This window comes from Protopterus annectens, chromosome 11.part0 (genome assembly GCF_019279795.1).
Source record: "Protopterus annectens isolate FY-2018-M chromosome 11.part0, PAN1.0, whole genome shotgun sequence".
Lineage (NCBI taxonomy): Eukaryota > Metazoa > Chordata > Ceratodontiformes > Protopteridae > Protopterus > Protopterus annectens.
Genome location: NC_056745.1, coordinates 198659672 through 198680026, shown reverse-complemented (window position 1 = coordinate 198680026; position 20355 = coordinate 198659672). Strand labels below are relative to the sequence as shown.

Sequence of the window (20355 nt, the reverse complement as noted above, 5' to 3'; positions counted from 1 at the left end):
GGCCTAAAAAGTACTTGAAGGCTAACTTGCTCTGTCCATGCCTAAACCCTGATTAACTCACTTAACATTTATGGTCTTTTCTTAGCTAGTAGACCATGAGTAAGCAGATACTGCACCTATCTGATGTGTTATACCTTAATGTACAGTTATGCCTGCTGAGTCTAACATTTCTCTATACAGTTGTTGCCCTAATGTGCTCTACATTTGTGTACTGATCCTATTTTTTCTCTGACTTTATTAACTTTCTGTATACGTATTAGTGTTCCTACTGTGGTGAACTATCTGACATATTGTATCTATCTCCTTTGCATTGTATCTGTCTCCTTTGCTCTCTTTGAATATTATTGTAATGTTACTACTATTATTAATTTTATTACTGTGGAGCATTTCTCCCCGGGCCTCCACTGAAAATGGACATGTATCCAGTTGGACTATCCCCGTCAACAAATGTAAAATAAAAGAAAAAAATAAAATTTTAACTACAGTCACCCTGTTGAGTGGAAAACACTCAGTGGACTTAATTTGTATCTCCAATTCAAATACTCTGGTCAACTCTGAAATATGTTATAGCATAAAAAACAGCTGCTCCCCTCTATCTTCTTTGTGACACTTGAAAAACAGATATTTTCCTATCTCATCATATGCTCAAATTCACATTTTCCTAGGGTTTTCAAACAGGCTTCTTTAACTACAGTCTGAACTTGAGCCTCATTTGCCTGACAATGGCTTCTGCATTGAATCCAAATTATCAGAGGATGCAGTCTCATACTCAGCACAAATCTTATTTGCCGAATGTAAATATTTTTGTAATTCTGTATTCATCTGAGTAAATTCTCTGAATATCCCCCCCAAGGTATATTTCTTTCCCTTTTCATTCTTGTCTGAGAAGATCGTTAACATGGAGGGAGCTGAGCAAGCCACGCAGTTATTTCCATGTTGGTCACCGGACACAGTAAACAGCTGCTCCTTTCTCTGATCTTTATCCTTCTTTCAAGATTTTGGCATAACATGGCTACACAAAAGAATAACAGCTTTGGTCATCAGTAAGTCTCTTGATTTCAAGTGTAGGGAACTCCAAATAAAGCTTGCCAGTTGAGAAGCACCATATCAGTTGAGCTAGCAAACAGAAAAGATCCTTGAACTTTGAAAATGTAGCCTGCATGGATACTTACAGGAATCTGACAAGCCCAAAGGTACATCTTTTATTGGACTTCAGGCTCAACTCACAAATACCTTAAAAGTTGACTACACAAACTCATTATGAAGGTATCAGAAACTTTTAGTTATGTACTCACCATAACTTCAGATGTTTGGGATCCATCTCGCCTACATTCTGACTGATGGGTTGTCTCTTATTGGCTGAGCTTACTATATCCCAGGATGCACCACTACCAGTCCCCAGATCTAGTTTGTCCGCATACATGCACACAATGCACTGCTTATATAACATCGACAGATGATACAAGATAAAACAGTAGAACTCAAACCGCTCAATCTCTTCTGATCTCCAAGGCAGGGGAAGGAGGGTAGTAGAATGGTAGGTGAGATGGATCCCAAACATCTGAAGTTATGGTGATCCTATCTGGTGGCTCACTGGAAAACACTCCTGAGTACCGTGGAACCAAATGATGCACGCCTTTAGATGCCACATCCAATTTATAGTGGAGCTTGGAATGAAATGCAATAGAGGTAGCCATAGCTCTAGTAGAGTGAGCTTTGACAGATGTTGTAAGTTGCTTATTTGAAGAGGAATAAGCCTGAGTTATGCAATCTCTAATCCATTTGGCAATAGTAGCTTTAGTGATGGTTTTACCCAGTTTATTATCTGAAAAGGACACAAACAATTGATCTGTTTTTCGAGTTTGTTGAGTCCTGTCTAGATAGAAGCAATTGCCTGTGAACATCCAATGTATGCAAGGTGTATTCCGCTTTGTTTGAAAATTTTGGAAAGAAAACTGGTAGCTCTAGAGATTGTTGGAGACAGAGATTAGAACAAACTTTAGGAACAAAAGATGGATTAGGCCTAAGTGATACTCTATCCTTGTGAAAAATCATGGTTTGATAGATAGGACTTGAAGTTCTGAAACTCTTCTTGCAGAGGTAATTGCAATTAAGAAGGCAGTTTTCCAAGACAGATATTTCAACTCACATGTAGCAGCCGGTTCAAAAGGGGAAGATGTTAAGAAATCAAGATCCGATGAAAAACTGGGGTCTTAAAAGCACAGCACCTTTCATGAAAGTTTTACATAATCTGCTGCTCATCAACGGTGGGTCTATGGATTCGTGAAATTTGGAGATAGCTGCTAGTTGGACTTTAATAGTAGAGACTGAAGATCCTTGATTAAACAAGGAAGTTAAAAATTTCAAGACTTCAGTAATAGGGTCTAAGCCTCTGAGTTGAGCCCAGATAGCAAACCTCTTCCACTTACTGTGATACAATTTCTTAGTGGTGGGTTTGTGGGCTGAAGATAAAATGTGAATAACTTCCGGGTCCAAGGTGTGATTTCTGACTAAACTGTTAATTTCAAAGTGGTTAGATCCAAAACCAAGGACCAATTAGAATCATTGTGGACCCCAATTGGGAAGCTTTCTGGATGACTTTGGGGAGGAGGAAAGCATAAAGCAGTCCTGTTGGCCAAGGTTGGACTAGAGCATCAAAAGAACCTTTTCGCACTTAGTTTTTGTGTGGTGCAAACAGGTCGCAGCACGGAATCCCCCATCTTTTGAAAATCTGAGCTGCTACTGTTTGCTAGGGACACTCGTGAGGAGAGAGAATAGTCCTGCTCAGTCTGTCTGCCACATTGGATTTTCCTGGAATGTGTCGCTACCCAGGAAGCGGTTGGTAGCCACTGCCCATTCCCACACCCTCATGGCCTCTCTGCAGATCTGGTCCCTCCTTGTTTGTTCAGATACCAGACCACCGACATGTTAAGTACAGCCCTCATTTCCAACACATTGATATGGAGAAAAGTTTCGTTTGGAAGCCAAGAACCCTGAACTGACCTGCCCAGACAATGCCCCCCCCACCCCCTCTGGGAGGCATCCGTTGTCAAGGTGGCCACCGGAGGGGGTATAACAAAAGGGCTTCCCTGATTCAGATTGGATGGCAGAAGCCACCAGCGGAGGTCCTTCTGTAATCAGTATGTGATGATTGAGGGGGAGATCCTGAAAAGACCATTGTGTCGATAACAGCCACTGAAGAATCCTCATGTGCAATCTTGCCAGAGGAACTAGGAGAACCGTGGCAGACATTGAACCTAAAAGTTGCAGGACCATCCTGGCTGGGGCTTTGGATCTTAGAAGCAGGGCTCGGACTTGACCTTGTAATGTTTGTATCCTTTCGGTAGGAAGGAAGATTCGCATTAATTTTGAGTCTATCTCTGCTCCTATGAATCTTATGCGCTGAGAAGGCAGCAAGACAGACTTTGACCAGTTGAATGTAATTCCCAGGAAGCACCCAGGGAGATGGTGGCTTGTAGGTTCTCTAGTAGTAGATGCCTGGTGGTGGCAGTCAGGAGCCAGTCGTCCAGATAGGGAAACACTTGGAAGAGACTCCTCAGGTGAGCAGTCACTACTGCCAAACACTTGGTGAACACCCTGGGGCTGTGGTGAGACCAAAGGGCAGTGCACAAAATTGGAAATGACTGTCTCCCAGGCTGAAGCGCATATACCTCCTGGACGCCTGATGTATCGGTATGTGATAATAGGCGCCTTGAGATCTATGGAGCACATCCAAACATCTTTCTCCAACAATGGGAGAATGGATTGTAAAGTGACCATTCGGAATTTGGACTTCATGGCGGACTGGTTTAGTTTGCTGAGATCCAAAATGGGTCTCAGGTCCCCTGTCTTTTGACACTAAAAGAACCTTGAGTAATTTCCGGATCCGATCTGGTCTGTGGGGACCGGTTGGATGACTCCTTTTTCTAGCAGCTTTGAAGCTTCTACGGCTGCAATTTCCCTTTGACTGGGTGGTGGGTCATTTTTGGACGGTGGGGTGAGTGTGTGAAGGGAATGGTGTAACCTCCGGCAATAATCCGAAGCACCCATCTGTCCTGAGTAATAGACTCCCAGGCTTTTAGGTGCTTGGTAAAACGGCACCCGAATGGCTCCGGAGCAGCACAGCCGGGCAATCCCTCATGAAGTGTGGGAGGCTGAAGAGCCACGAAAGGACTCGCGGTCTCCAGTGTTGCGGGGGCCTCTGCCGCCTCTGGGACGGCGTCTCCCAGAAAAATTTCCCCGTCCTCTGCCTCTGGAAGGGGAATCTTCCTGCTGTTGAGGAAAGAATTTCTGTGATTTATGGAACCACATCTTCCCTCCTCTTTTAGCCTTGGGATAAGTTCTGATGAAGACCATGGATATGGTTGAAAGCGCTTAACATGTTTGCCTCATATGCATTTTTTATTGTGCACTGTTCCGTTTTGATGCAGCAGGCTCTGTTTGGTGTACGCACTTGGATGGAACCTGTCGTTTGTTTCAACTGTTGTTTGATGGTGTGTTTTCTGTTTTTCGTATAATAAATTGTGAGTAAAACTCTGCTGGTCGTGGATATTTGAACCGGTACACGCTCATTGGTGGGGCCGAAGTTTTCGTTTTAGCCTTGGGATAAGGCCGAAAGGGAGTGGAATAACGTGCTCCTACGGCAGATAAAGTCTTTCCCTCTTGCTCACAGCGGTAAGAGTGTCTTTACCTTGGGTCCAAACAAAGAGGACCCATCAAAGGGAGCGGCAAAGGAAGACTTGAAGGCCTCCAAATGACACAAACGGAGCCAGGCTTGTCTCCGTAGAGCCACGCCTGTGCCTGCCGCTCTGCCCGCCCCATCGGCCGCACATGAAATGAGCCTCATGGACGAGTTAGAAATCGAGGTGAGGATAGCCAACTGAGAGCTAACCAACTGGGCTAGCTGCTCAGGTAGGTTACCTGAGAGGTAGTCTGAGAGCTCCTTGACCAGATCCCTCTGTAGTCTGGTGAAATGTGCCAAATAATTCAGGGACCTCAGAGTAAAGGCCGCTGAAGTCAGGGTGCGCTCCATGCTCCTAGACTCCTTATTAGGAGGATGGACGGACGTTGAAGCCTCTGCCACGTCCTGCTGGGTAGCAGATGCCACCACCATGGCATCTACAGCCACGCCTTTCGTTAAGAACTCCTTCTTGGGTGGGGCAGACAAAAATTTGTTAGGGCGAGAAGGCACTGGTTCCACAGTATCTGGATGTTCCCACCTCCGACAAACCAAATCCAGAAGCTCCGGAGACACCCAGGAGGTGGAGGGCTGAGCCAGGCCTTGAGGAACACCGACTCATCAGCGAGGGGGTTTGGAATTCCAGCCGCCTCGTTGCTTAAGGATCTCTAGAATGTCTGCAAATGAGACATCATCCGAGGATGACTTTGGGGACCCCTCCGCATCATCAAGATCAGTGTCCGATGTAAGAGACTCGGCGGGGGAGTCCACGTGCTTCCTCTTGCACGATCTCTTCCTTGGGGCTCCTCCGAAGACAACTCGAAGACCCTCAGGAGGAGGGGAACCCCAGTGGGGTAACCTCAGGCCCGGGCTCCGCTGCCTAGAGACAGGGAACTGCCAAAGACCCAGTCTCCATGCCCAGGGAAGGTGCCGGTAAAGCCGAGAGATGGTCAAGAAGACTTGGCCAAGGCACTCCTCATAGCTCTGAAGGCCGGACCCCAGAATCCTGGGAGGTCCGGTCTCGAGCCATGATAGCAGACGGAAGTCCCCGTCGGGCACCGAGAGGGAGGCTTGGAACCGACAGCATTGGTCCCAAACGTCACCCCGCTCCGCCGAAGAAGTCCGTGTGCTAAACTCGGACCCTCGGAGCCGACCCTAGGATCTGCACTGGCTCCACAGCACCGGCGGTCGGAGGAGGAATTGCAATGGAAGCCAAGTGGGTCGGAGCCAAACAAATTTCTGAAAGACTGGGGACTGGAACAGTCTTTGGAGCACCCTGTCTATGTCGAATCTGACATCCTTGATGACCTGGAAGAGACCGAATGGGTCCGAGTAGGCCTCTCCAACGGCTCCAAGGGACTAGGGGACCGGCTCGAATAGACTCGACAATTATCGAAGAAGTGTCTAAACCAATTTCCATCGGTGCCGAAGAGGGCTTCGGCGCCGAGGAGGAGGTTGAGCGGGCAACCTTCATCGGCTCCGAGATCAGTGGAGCCGATGAAGGTGACCGCCTCGATGCCCCAGCCGTCGGCTCAACCCAGAGGAGTCGAGGCTGGAGGCATCGAGGCAGACCGTTCCACCCTCGGCTCCGAAGTCCGTGGAGCCGAAGGAGAAGCCTGCCTATGTCTTTTGGCGGTCGGTTCCGACGCCCTTTTCTTTTTAGCAGGAGAAGGAGAGGAAGCTAATGCCTCTTCAAATGAGGGTTTAATAAGGCCTTTCAAAATAAGTTTATTTTTCCTCTCTTGGAGGACCCTCGAGGAAAACGCGTGACACACGCTGCAGGACTCCTGCAAATGTTTGGCGCCCAAACAATACACACAGAGAGAGTGGTCATCTGTGATTGACATTTTAAAACTGCACTTAGTGCACTTCTTAAAGCCCGAAGGCCTAGGAGCCTGAGACATTATGGCAACAAATTTAGTAACTCTAACTATCACAGAAAAACAATTACTTTTCCTTTTTTTTTTTTTTTTTTTTTACACAAAGACTGTCACAACAACAGAAAAAAATTAACTAAAGGGATCCAAGAACCCTTAAAGACTTGAAAGACAATTGACTGACAGGGAAAGGCCTTTCAATTCAAAAGGGGCCTCTAGTCAGAACAAACACAACCACCACACAAATTTTCCACAAAAATAACCACTCATACACAAATATAGCTGTTAAAACAGCTTTTTGTTGAAGAATTAGGAAATTCCTGATAGAAAAAGTTAGTGAAAAACACTACTTAGCTCAGCCAGCTCGAGACCACGTCTTTGCTAGTTAGCGGCAAACGAGATCTGGGGGACTGGTAGTGGTGCATCCTGGGATATAGTAAGCTCAGCCAATAAGAGACTTCGCTCTTTGGCATAAGTCGGAGCCGAGGGATCGGCTCCGAACCCATCAGTCAGAATGTAGGCGAGATAGGATCACATAACATCAAAAACATTCACCCTTTCTAGCTGTGCTGTACATATGGATAAAAGCCTGGCAAAGGCCTATGCCATACCTCTTCTCAAGTGTACCTCATTATGAGGAATGTTCTTCATTTGGGTCTTAAAAAGACCATGTTCCACAAAGTTCCATCCTGAAAGCGTCCATCATACTTTTAATATTAGGACCTTTTTTAACTGATAATCCATATTAAATAGAAATAAATCACAGATTCATTAAAAGAACATTTTATAAGTAAAACAATAGCACATTTTAGCTATTCTCTGAGACTGCATGTTGAAGTTGTTAGTAACCTGTTAGCAAGTCTTCCAAATTTTGCCCATTTGTTCCACATTATAAAAGGTAAAGTGCCTCATTTTGGAAATGGAAGGTTGAGAGCTATGGTCCAGGCAACCCACAACTGGCTGACAATTCATGCATCGGGGAAACACTTCAGAGAGTGGGTGAGTTGACAGTGACGGATCACCTGTCTTGTATGGGCAGACTTTCCAGTCTGATGCACTGTTGAAACTCACTGCAGAAAACGTACGTCACATGCAGTAAATACACTAAAGACATTTATTTATTTAACATTCGTTTATCAGGAAAGTACGACTGGGACAGAACCCATTTTCAGAGGAGGTTGGGGAGAAATGCTCCAGACCCATGTCTTTGGAATGTGGGAGGAAAATTGAGCACCCGAAGGAAACCCAGGTGAATGCAGGGAGGGCATGCAGACTCCACAATGAATGCACCCCAGCTGAGAATCAAACTGGAGAACCTTTTGCTGTGAGGTGACAATGCTGACCGCTGCACCACTGTGCCATCCTGCATATGTCCCTTCCAAGAATTGTTTCTGTGACTGTCGATGTTATCTATATAAATGTGAAGAGCAGGTACGCACACAGGGAAAGGAAGAGTAGTAGGCCTTTGTATGCTATGGCCAAAACCCAGAAAAGTTCCATGAGGGTGGAAGGATGATAGCCATACCTCCACTGACTTTTGTCCTCAAATAGGTACAAACAGGTGTGATCAGTGGTGGGAGGGTCACTGCTTGGCAGGCACTTGTGGCCAAAAAGGCATACAAAAAAGTTACCTTGACAATGACACAAATACAAATATTTAATATTTTCAAATGCTTTCAAGTTACACAAATGATAAACTAATGCCTGCTCAGCAGGTTACCTCACTATGTCTCTGCTTCCTTTAAATGTAACTGTATATGGCTATTTTTGGGATAAACTGTATTTATAAAGATATATTTGTATGCATGTATTTATTTTATTTTGGGGGTAGGGGACTAATTAGGAGTACTGGCAAATGCATAAGATAAGAAAGCAAATGAAACAGGTACAGTAACATGAATAAACAGACATCACGCTAATACATTACATAAGAATGCAGTCTCATTAATAATGCAGACAGATGCAGAAAAACACAGAAACATACACAACAGATCTTATGGATATACTAATGATTGCTGTGAAGTAAACTTATTTCATCTGATTTGCATATTTATTGTTATTGCAATTCATGTACTAGTTAAGCAAATGAATACATAAAAATGCAATTAGGACCCATCATTTAAAAAAAACTTTTAAGCAAATGCATTTCACTTCCTGGCATTTAGTCAAATATGTTTAGCAACTCTCTGGAAGTTTAATGATCTTGGTTATTTTGCAAGTAACATCAGCTATAGACAGTTTCAGTACAACTGCAATTAAGATTCCTACCATTCAAAAAAAAAAAAAAAAAAAAAAACACCACCTGCCAGCCAGTCCAACATTGGATGTTAATTACTGCATTTGTGTTAGATAATTTCTAAGCAACATTTTTTGTTCACCAACAAAATACATACATAAAATCTATACAAAGCATTTAAGGTACTAACACAAAATGTGCCACGGCAAGTCTAAGATGCACACCTCCACTTAACGTCCACTCATCAGAGACTGATGGGAGTTTTACTACATCAAACAGCTGTCAGCTGCAATTATTTCTAATATTTCTTTATCTGACAGACCGAAAGCTCATACCTTTTAGTCAAGCACAAACTGACAGTACTGCTGTTACATGTCATATGCTGTCTGACATTTTCTCCACTTCTGCTTACTAATAACATGCAGAAGAAAACCAGCTTTGAAGTCCTACCAGTAGATCAGAAAATATGCAAGGAAAAAAAAAGTACAGTTGTGTACACTTACCATAAATGTAGCTGTTCGAGTGTATTCACTGTTGCAGTCCTTACAAAATGGGTTATTCGGCTCCCGGTAGCCCACAGTCGGCCAGAATACCAAAGTCCTTGGTATATGATGTCGGCTGCCTTCGGCCTAAGCCTAACGTCAGGAATAAAGGAAGGCAGCCAACGCCATTTCCTCAGTTTTTCTTGCCTTAACTGTTAGGAGCCCCCAAAAAAGGTTAGACTAGAAAAATCCAGTCTGTGCCCTAGGAAAAAAGTGGGGATGGAAAGGGGGGACTAGGACTGCAACAGTGAATACACTCGAACATCTACACTTATGGTAAGTGTACACAACTGTACTATGTTCATCGTGTTTCACTGTTGCTGTCCTTACAAAATGGGTTGATTCCCAAAGCCCAGGAAAAAATAAAAGGGAGGAGGAAACACCCACTGTTTAAGGGTTGGTAAGGATGCCCTGCAAAACTGCAGTGGCAAAACCAGCCCTGGACTTAGAAAACAAGGGCAAATTGTAATGCTTTGTGAAAGTGTAGACATAAGTCCAAGTAGCCGCTTCCAGGATGTCCCTAGTAGGTACACCTCTTAAAAAAGCTGCTGAGGTAGAGGGGCTGCTCTAGTAGAATGGGTCCTAATACTCTTAGGAGGAACCTTGCCATGCTCTAAGTAACACAAGTGAATACAATGAGCAATCCACTTAGAAATGGTCTGTTTAGAAATAGCTTTACCCTGAGCTCCAGTAGCAAAACTGACCAACAACTGATCTGACATTCGAAAAGGTTTAGTCCTGTCCAGGTAAAATCTAAGCTGTCTATGCACATCCAGGGAATGCAGTAACCTTTCTCCTTTATTCTGAGGAGTAGGCAGGTGGATAGACTGGTTAAGAGACAGGCTAGAAACCACCATAGGCATAAAAGAGGGATTAGTTCAAAGAGAAACCCGATCCACATGGAAGATGATAAAAGGCTCTACTGCCATTAAGGCCTGCAGCTCAGAAACTCTTCTAGCTGAAGTAATAGCCAAGAGAAAGACCGTTTTCCAAGAGAGAAACTTCAAATCTGCCAAGGAAGCTGGTTCAAAAGGAGGCAGAGTAAGTTTCTCAAGTACAAAGTTAAGATCCCAAGAAGGAGTAGGAGCCCTTCTGGGAGGTTTTAAATTGCTAGCTCCCCTGAGGAACTGTTTTATCAAGGGATAAGAGAAAATTGGTTGCTCAAAGGAACAATGAGCAGAAAGAGCTGAAGCATGAATCTTGATAGAAGAAAAGGAAAGACCACCATTAAGCAAGCCTGCCAGATGGTCAGGAATAAGAGGAAGAGTAGGTTTATAAGGGTCTTCCCTTCTAGTTTGCAGCCAAATGGAAAAATGTTCCCACTTATCCGCATAAGATTACCTAGTATTAGGCCTCCTGGCCTCATGAAGGACCTCAACTACCTGTTGAAAAAGGTTTAAATTATGAGCCAGGCTGCCAAATGCAGAGTCTGAAGATGAAGATGCAGAATTTTCCCCCTCCTGAACCAAGAGATCTGGTATTAGGGGAAGATGCCAAGGCTGTGACTGGGAGAGACTGCGAAGTAGTGGATACCAATGTTGCCTGGGTCAGTCTGGAGCTATGATGATGGCCCCTGGATTTTGTCCCTTATCTTTAACGACACTCTGGGAAGAAGGAGGGAATGCATAGATTGAGAGCTGTGCCCAGGGGAAGGACAGAGCATCCACTTCCCAAGCTTTGTCGTGATGATCCCTGGTTCAAAAGGTTGGAAGAAGGTGGTTGGTCGGAGATGAGAAGAGATCCACCTGGGGAGTGCCTCAACGCTGTATGATGCAAAAGAAGATGGTCTTGTTTAGTTGCCACTTATGAGGATCCAGGACCTGCCTGCTCAACCAGTCTGCCAAGGTGTTGAGCCTTCCTGGAAGAAACTGAGCTATCAGATGAATGCCCATGGAAGCTGCCATGGACCATAGTATCATGCTTTGCCTGCACAGGGGGTAAGAGTGAGTCCCTCCCTGCTTGTTGATGTACCACATGATTGTAGTGTTGTCTGTCCTGACTAGAAGAGTACCAGGAGAGAGAAGATGCTTGAAAGCCATCAAGGCCTGCTGGACTGCCATCAATTTCTTCAGATTTATGTGCAAATGAACCTGTTGATAGTTTCAAATCCCCTGAATGCATCTGCCCTCTAGATGTGCTCCCCAAGTATAATCCGAGGCATCTGTGGTGACAGTCTGGCTGGCAGGAGGTGGACAGAAAGGCAGGCCTTTGTTCTGTGCACAGGCTGTCACCCACCAAAGGAACTCCGTCTGCAGGCAGGGAATCAGAGGAAGAATCAAGTCTAAATCCTGAGTGTTGACACCAAAGGTTTTTGAGGTACCATTGTATTTTCCTCATATGCAGTCTGGCATATGGAATCATCAGAATACAAGAAGCCATGAATCCCAGGGATTGCAGGAATTGCCTTGCAGAGAGAGCTGGGTCATGCCTGCCAAATTCTTAAGTAATTCGAAAGATCCATTTGTTTCTCTTGAGGGAGGGATACCATCTGGGTGGCTCCCAGGAATACAATCTCCCTGGTGGGTACCAATTTCGACTTCTTTTTGTTGATAGTGTATCCCAAAGAGGTGAGAAGGTTCTTTACAAAGTCAAAATCCTATAGAAGTTGCTCTGGAGAGTTTGCCTGAATAAGACAGTCGTCCAAGTAAGGGTAAATTTGAATATTTCTTTGTCTGCAAAAAGCAATGACTGGTGCCAGGCATTTTGTAAAAACTCTGGTAGCAGTAGATAAGCCAAAGGGCAGTGCAGAAAATTGGAAGTGCCTGTTTCCCACCCTGAAGCAAGAAACTGCCTGCAGCATTCCCTTATTGGGATGTGCAGATAAGCTTTTTTGAGATCCAAAGTCACTAGCCAGGAATCTTTGGCCAGCACTGGCAGCAACTGCTGAAGAGTGAGCATTTTGAACCTGGGAATCACCAGAAAAGTGTTCAGAATGGACAAATCCAGAATAGGGTGCCAGGTGCCCCCTTTTTTGGGAACCAGGAAAAGTCTTGAGTAAAAACCCTGGCCTATCTGTAGTGCATGAACTGGTTCTATTGCTCCCAGGTTTAGCAAAGAAGAAACATGTTTTTCTGCTTCTGCCCTTTCATGAGGGAGGATATCTGGGTATCCTTGGTGGACCGAGAAGGTGTGAAAAGAGAACTTGTAGCCTTGGGATACTATTTTGAGCACCCATTTGTCATCTGTGATGGTGTACCAGACATCTGCAAAAAAGACTAACCTTCCTCCCAAAGGAAACCCTGGGCCCGCAGGGGCAAGCAGGAGAAGGCCGGAGTCATTGGGAATGCTTGCTTTGGGAAGTTTGCTTAGAAGTCCCCGATTCTGAAGAGGAAGCCTGTCAGTGCTTAGCCTTTTGAGGGGTGGAAGTCTGCCCCCTAGAAGACCTGTAATCCCTAGGCCTAGTGCAACCCTGTTTACTAGGGTCAGGAAAAGTCCATTTCTTACAAGGGTAATGCCTAATAAAACGAGGAGGCTGAACTTGCAGAATATCCTTAACAGTTTGCACGGATTTAGCCTTTTCCTCCAACTTTTTTAACACTTCTGCTTTGCTACCAAAAAGATTGTCCTTATGCAAAGGTACATCCAGTAATTTAGAATTGACAGGTTCAAAAAGGGGCTGTTCCCTGAGCCAAGCATGTCTTCTAATAACAGAACCAGTAGCAGCTGCCCTGCAAGAAGCCTCCGTGTCAAAACCAGAATGTAGAGAATGCTTAGCGACAAGAGTGGCAGAATTCAATAAATCTTGCATGTCTTTACTCTCCATCAGGGAAGGAACACCAGCAATTTTAGCCTTAATGGCCTCCACCATATGCTGTTGATACTTAAGCATATAAAAAGACAATTAACAGACCTAATAGCTAGGGTGGAAGAAGTATAACCCTTTTTACCCATCTATCTAAGGCCCTGGAATCCCTGTCAGAAGGAACAGGATTTTTAGCAACCGTGGCTTTAACACCTTTAGGGCCCTGAGAACTAATCTCTGGATCAGCAGTAGAATTCTTAAAAAGGAACTGATGAGAATCAGGAACTCTATAATACCTCTCAGGCTTTCTAGGAGCAGGAGGAGCAGAATTAGGAGTCAAAGAATTCTCCATGAAAACATCAACAACTTCCAAAACCGGAGGGATAGCCAAAGGCTTATGCTGTGGCAAATCCAGGAATTCCCTAATCCATTTTTTAGACTGTGGGTAGTCATGACTTTCCCATTTGAAATGCTCCCTAAGAGTATTCAGAGTATCTCCAAAAGAAAAATCTTCTGGAGGGAAGGCAGATGGGATGGAGTCTTCTGCATCAGAATCCTCAAAACCAGAAAAAAGTTGAGAGTTTCCCTCTTCATCAGCAGAAGTGCTAGAAACCTCAGAGTCTGAGGCAGACAACACTTCAGGTGACAATTCCCTAGCCCTCTTAGAAGGAGGTGGCTGAGAGCACCTGATAAGGGTCAAGAGATCACTAGCCATCTTTATCATCTGAGACTGAGGCATTAGAGGGGAGGCCGGCACCTGCTGTGGAGTAGATTTACGGCTGGAAGGCCTGCTAGAAAGCCGGAGGGACTCAGGAGGCCACTGCAGAAGTCTGAACCAAGGTCATCGATCTGGATCTGGTCTCCGGGTGGAGAAAAGAGGCCTCAGAAGCCAGCGCCTGCTTAGTGGCTCCGGATCCATCAGAGGCGGCAACTGGCAAAGGGTCAGAAGATGAAGTGGAAGCCTGCGGCATGGAGGGCTCAGAAGAGGCCTCTACCGATGCCTGATGCTGAACATCCGCAGACTGCAGGGGCAATGAAAGCACCTCACTGACTACTGCTGGGCCGACAACCAACTTAACAGAGACATCATCAGTTAATTTGACCCTAAGCCTGTTGCAGTCCTTATCCTTGTGCTTCTTAGGAACATCTGAAGTCGGAAGACCAGAAGAGGCACAAAGAAGTATCCTCTCAGTCCCTAGTGTTGGGGTTGGGTTTTTCAGAATAGATTTTGATGCTGGTGCCTTCAGTCCCACTTTGTGTTTCATACTCTTCAAGCTTTCAGTCCCAAGGGCAGTGGTGCTAATGAACTCTGTCCCATGGGATCTTTTGGTGAAAATGGACATGTTGGCCCTTCAGCACTGACTAGTGTGTTGGCACTGGTACTGACACTGATTATTCAGTGCCAATGCCCCCTGATTTCGAGCACATTGTCAATGGTGACCATAACTTCCATGTTGCATTCTACTTTGCACGGGGTCCCTCTGGCACCTTCTACTGAACAGCTCTCAGCCTGGGATCTTCTCTCTTCTGCTCTTGCAACCACTCATTCACTCACCAGAAAGATACAGGATGAGATGACAAGACCAGTACAGACAATCTGGCTATACCTCAGCTCCTTTGTCTTCCTCCTTAGAATCTTCCTCTCCACAGAAATGAAGGAAGCATGCTCGCAAGAGGAAGCGTATGGGCACTCCTTTGCAGTCTTCCACACCAGCAAACTCTAATATAGGCAGAGCTGGTTCCTCAGCACTGCCTAGATGAGTCCAAGTTTGGGGAAATTTTGGAAATGATTAGAAGGAGGGGGATGGCCCACTGACCCCACTATGTTTCCATAATGGATCTTTTACAAGGCATTTTAGTCTCTCCCCTTAGTGTCTTACTTAGTGGTTCCTCTGGCTAAAAGGATGGTCATTCTTTTCATCAAGGAAGCTTGGAGAGAGCCCTAATGTTGTGGCACCTGTTATTAGAAGAGTACCAGATAAGATCCTGTACCCAAGGACTGATGCAGTTGGGTTCAATCTACTGTCACTGACTACACTGTGGCAGTGGGAGCCCTTACGAAGGGTGCTACAATGCACAGTGCTGCAGACCATCCCACAGATTAGCAGTCCAGGACAACTAGTTCTCACCTGTGCTAATGTTCCAGCAACAGCTTGCAGATAAGATGGTTCAGGTGGAATAGCTAATAGGAAATTACCTCAAAATAACTATATTCATAGGCAAATACTATTTCATTTATCTCTAATCTCATTTCATGTTGGCTCATAACGCCATCAATGGTACAATGAGGGCAGTGGGTATCAGCGTGGCCATGCAGTGACTTTCCTGGAAGCACCTTACAGATGTCCCAGAGAAGTTTGGCATATCTTTCCACAATGCCCCATTAGACTGATCTAACTTATTTGGACCAAAAGTGAAACAGAAACTGGAGGACAGTGAGAACAAGGGGGAGGGGTTATCACTGTTGCTGTTGAGTTTGCAACTTCACAATACCCTTTTTCCAGGACGCACAAGAGATCAAGTCAGCAATGGCATTAGTGAGGTCGATACCAATCAAGAAGCCAGTGTTCTGGCAGAAACCAACATAGCCGTGGGAACTTGTAGAACAGACTTCATCCAAACGGCAAAGGTAATTAGCAGAATCAAGGGTACTGTGGTTCCACTTCTGGGGCAACAGCAAACTTCCAGAAGTCTCTGCAAGTGAGGATGGCTACCATCTGGGTCAAGTGGATTTAGATGACTATATACATCCCATTCCATGCTCTGACCCAGCCAAATAGTCTTCCTTTATCTGATAGCCCACAAAGTCAAAAGACTGCAGACAAAAAAGAGGCATTCAACCTCCTTCAAAAAACAGCCATCCAAGAGGTTCCACCAGAACAGAAAGGATCCAGATATTTTACTTCAAGTTCTTTTTAGATGCCAGAAAGAACAAGGACCTCAAGCAGATTTTGAATCTCAATGGCCCCAATGAATTTATGCCATAAATTAAAACTCTGGGTGGTCACAGTGCAGTCAATCCATCCCTGCGTAGCAGGAGGAGACTTTATGAGCTCTTTGGATTTCTAGAGAACTGCTACCAAATAAAGGTTACCAAAGAGTCCAAAGGTTTTTCCATTTGTAGTTAGCAGCCATTTATTGCCAGATTCAAGTACTTACATTCAACCTCAACTCACCCCCCCCCCAAGTGTTCAGCAACTGGATGTCAATTATTAGAGTAAAACAAGTTGCAAGGGGTCAATGTGTTTCCTTACTTGGATGATTGACTTCTGGCTAGTCTTACTGTAGAAATATGAGTTTTCAGCGTAGGAATCTACTCCATTTAACTTCAGTCCTTTGGAATGACAGTGAATACCACAAAATCCCAGATAGAGCCGTCATTGACTCTCGCATTCATCAGATGCATTCTAGACACTCGATCCTGCAAAGCCAGTCTTCTACAAGACAGGATTCTTCCTATTTAGATGATTGTGTTCTACCTCCTCTACTCTCAGAGAGACTTGGCAACTCTGTATCCCAGGACACTGGGGATGATCATAGCAACACATTTATTTTGTGTCATATCCCATTTCAAAGGTTGGTCCTACAGCAGACCCTGAAAGCTCAGTGGTAAGAACCTCCAGGTGTTCTGAGAGCATTTACAGATTTAGAATGATAACTTAATACTGCTATCCTTTACTTTAGAAAGCCCCTTCCACCTTCCCTCTCCTGTAATGGCTGTCATCACAGAAACCTCTGCCCTGGGTGGGTGGATGCACTGTCGAGGGTACAATTCAGTACATGGTCACAAACAGCAGTCAGTTAGCCTGACCACCAATATTTTGGAGAGGAGGGCCATCCTCCTCACCCTGTAGGTCCTTCAGTATTCACTTCTCCACACGGTCACTGCCAATCACACCAACAACCTGGCTGTGGTATGGTACACCAAAAATAAGAAGGTACTCACTCCTATCCTGTTACATTAAGAAGCAATAAGGGTATAATATTGAGCTTTGTCAATGCAGAGCTTTCTAACAGCTACCCATATTCCTAGGAAACAAATTTGCTACAGAACAAGTTCAGTTGATGCTGCTGCACTAGTGATTATCCATTTCCATTGCTGGGGGATACCCTGCTGTGACCTCTCTGTATCTCCAATCATCTCTAAGTGCAGCATCTTCTTTCCCTAATCCCTCATCCAAGGGAATGGCCAAGTGATGCTTTTGTTAAAAAACAGCCTTCTCCTACTTCCCCTTACTACATTTTTTCATAAAGTTAAGGCATACAAGTTCAAAGTCAATCTTATAGCTCTGTTCTGACCTTGACCAGTGTGGTTCACTGTACTTTAGCCTTCACATTTGGAAAGGCCTCCATGATTGAGACCCTAAAGAACCCTGCTGACTCACCCACCCAGCAGGCCCCACCCTGATCTTCATTCCTTTCATCAAACCACATGACTTCTGGCAATGGAAAAATGGCCAGTGACGTTGCACACCTTCCTGGGATTGTCCATTTCCTTACTTCTGTCCAGAGAACCAATAAAAGAAAGACGTACAACAGCCAGTGGATTATTCTCCCACTTATGCCATCTCTCAGGGGCCAGATCCAAATAATTTCTGACTGCCTGCCTCAGATCCTCAGCACAAGTGTAAGTTATTCCTCTATCAAGGCTCATCTTGCTGCCACTCACAGTTTTCACTTGGAAAGTCTTCTGCTTCTTCACTGAAGATCTGTAAAACATTTCTCAGGAGTATAAATAGGACCTGCTGGAGAGATAGGTATGTATCCCAGAGACTAACTTGTCTATGGAACAAGCTCCCCATCTATGTGAAGCAGAGTTCCTCCCTAACTCAGTCCAAGTGCAACTTGGACAATTGGATGGGAAACCAGAAATTCATCCCTGGTTTGGCACCTATGTCTAATGGACACAGGTAACCTGTAATTGTTTAATCTTCCAGGCCCAAGCTTACACTTATCAAGGGTATCAGAACTTGTCAGAGATTTAGGATGCATGGCTAGGCTTAAAAAGTCCCTTGTGGTCATTAGCCTGGTAAACATCTATGAATCTATATTCCAAATACGTCCTTCCTTTAATAAAATTATCTTCACCTTGCTATCTGAGCTTGATGTTGGAAAAGCTAGCTAACCATCAACTCTACTGCTTTTTGAGCCTGCCTCAAAGGTGGGCATAAATAATGATGTTGGAAAACTCTCTTTTTGATAACTAACTTCAGTAATGAGAATTTTAGAGTTGACAGCACTGTCTGTCAAACCTCCTTACTTGGTGTTCCATAAAAAGATAGTGGCCTTGTACACAAGCACATCTTTTATGCTCATGGCAGCCACTAAAACAAATCTAAACCAGTCTATAAATCTGCATATGTTTTCTCCAAGTACTCTAATAAAGAAGATTCAGCTTTTACACTATCTGTATCTATGTGACCAGATGAGATTTTATCAAGAAAGACTGCTTTCAGACTGTATTAATATTTGATATTCAAAGTACAATAGGCATATGCCTGCTAATCCTACAGTACATACAACTCTGTCGCATATTGTCTACTCTGAGGCGATCTCTGCTTAACATACAAGGCCATGTCAAACCCAGAGCTGCTGGACATGCTACACTTAAAGAAATCCCAATCCCTCAGAGCCACACACTCCAGGGATCTAAATCTTGTCATCACAATAAACAAAACATGCTGGAGGGATAGGTTCCTGACCCAGAGACTCCTCAGACTCTGGAATAGACTGCCCATACATGTCAAGCAGAGCACCTCTTTGGCCCTCTTCAAAAGGAACCTTGATGACTGGATGGGAGAAAGGAAATTCACCCCGGGGATCACATCAGTTGCCCTGCTAGACAGGGGTCCAGGGAAGTAAATAGTGTGGGAAGAAATAGCCAGGGAATTATGGCTAGGCTTGTATAGGCCCTAGGGCTGATAGCCTAGTACCGACCTATGAACTAGAGTAGTGTCTACCTCTCAGGTCTTTTTGAAAACTGCATCCATACATGTTTCTGTACAGCTGCAGCAAGGCCTCCTTTGCATACTTTTGCAAGACATCACTAGCGTATATGATCTTGCGGTCCAGCATTTCCTTCAGGGCCGTACTCACCTGAGGAACACTTTCATGATGTCACTCAGAAGGATGAGTTTCCACTCTACTCTACTGGTGGAAGACAATGGACTGGATTATGTCACATACTTACCATTATGAAAGACCTGCAGATCATCATACATTTTCTTCAGCATACACTTACCATTATGACACACCTGCAAATTATCATAAATCTTCAGCATACCCACACTCCTTCTCCCTGCCTTAGGTAGATGAGGTCACAAGGTCATATTTTAAGTAGTTTGTTCTTTGTTTTATGTATGTACTTCACTTTTGAGAAGCATTCCAATAATCTGAAGAAGCAGTTAAGGACAGTTAAGCATTATAAGTAACAGCCTTCGAAAATGTCACTTTCTAAGCTGCCTAAGTCCCTTGACCTTAGTCCTGCTCTGGTTGGAAAAGATGGTTGGTGATCATGCAGATCTATCATTATGACAAGTGCAGAACATTTATTTTTGTAACAAGATGCGTATAACATATGCTGTGCAAACATACACAAGTTATATTCATCTCTAGCACACTCAGTACCTAATTAACGCTAACAGTATCACAAAACATGCAAAGTCTGCACAACTCCCATTGGTGCGATACCTGATCAAAGATGAATTTGTTTTTTACTATTACAAGGTTTTTTTTTTGTTTTTTTTTTAAAAGAAGACCAAATCCCTTTCCAAAGAGCATTTCTCTACATTTATGTTTAATGTTAGTACTTTGGTAACTACACATTCAATAACAAATGCTCCATACCTGGACCATTGGGTTCAGATGGCTCTATACTGAAGGCGGGCAGCTCTGGTATACTGCTCGCTGGTACAGATGGTGCAATACCTGGACCCAGGTCAGCGCTGTACATGAGGTCATCAGCAATACCAGGAAGGTCTGGCAGGTAAGATGGTACATCAATTTCTGGAACGTCCCCCAGATTAGGCACGTAGAAATAATTCTCAGTAGTCTGGAAAAAATGAAGATGAATTATTTAGCAGCTTCCATAACGATAGGAAATTATTAAAATAGCAGTTCTTAAGGAGAAAATTATTAATATAATATTTTTGGAAAAAGCAGAAAGCAAATCACCTGAGGAAATTAATACATTAAGCAAAACGAATGACAATAGAAAAGGGACAGATTACGCCACCTATATTCTTTTCTTCTCATATAACCTAGCTAATCAACAACCAAGT

The 20355-nt window shown here is 44.2% G+C and overlaps 1 protein-coding gene across 2 annotated transcripts in view; it reads right to left on the bottom strand.

The window, feature by feature from the left end:
- WASHC1 (WASH complex subunit 1) overlaps nucleotides 1-20355 on the bottom strand; it is a 1004726-nt gene that overhangs the window by 151642 nt on the left and 832729 nt on the right. For both annotated transcript variants that reach the window (XM_044087615.1, XM_044087616.1), the window contains exon 7: nucleotides 19922-20126. In XM_044087615.1, the coding sequence (XP_043943550.1) occupies nucleotides 19922-20126 (205 nt within the window). The remainder of the gene's footprint in view (nucleotides 1-19921; nucleotides 20127-20355) is intronic.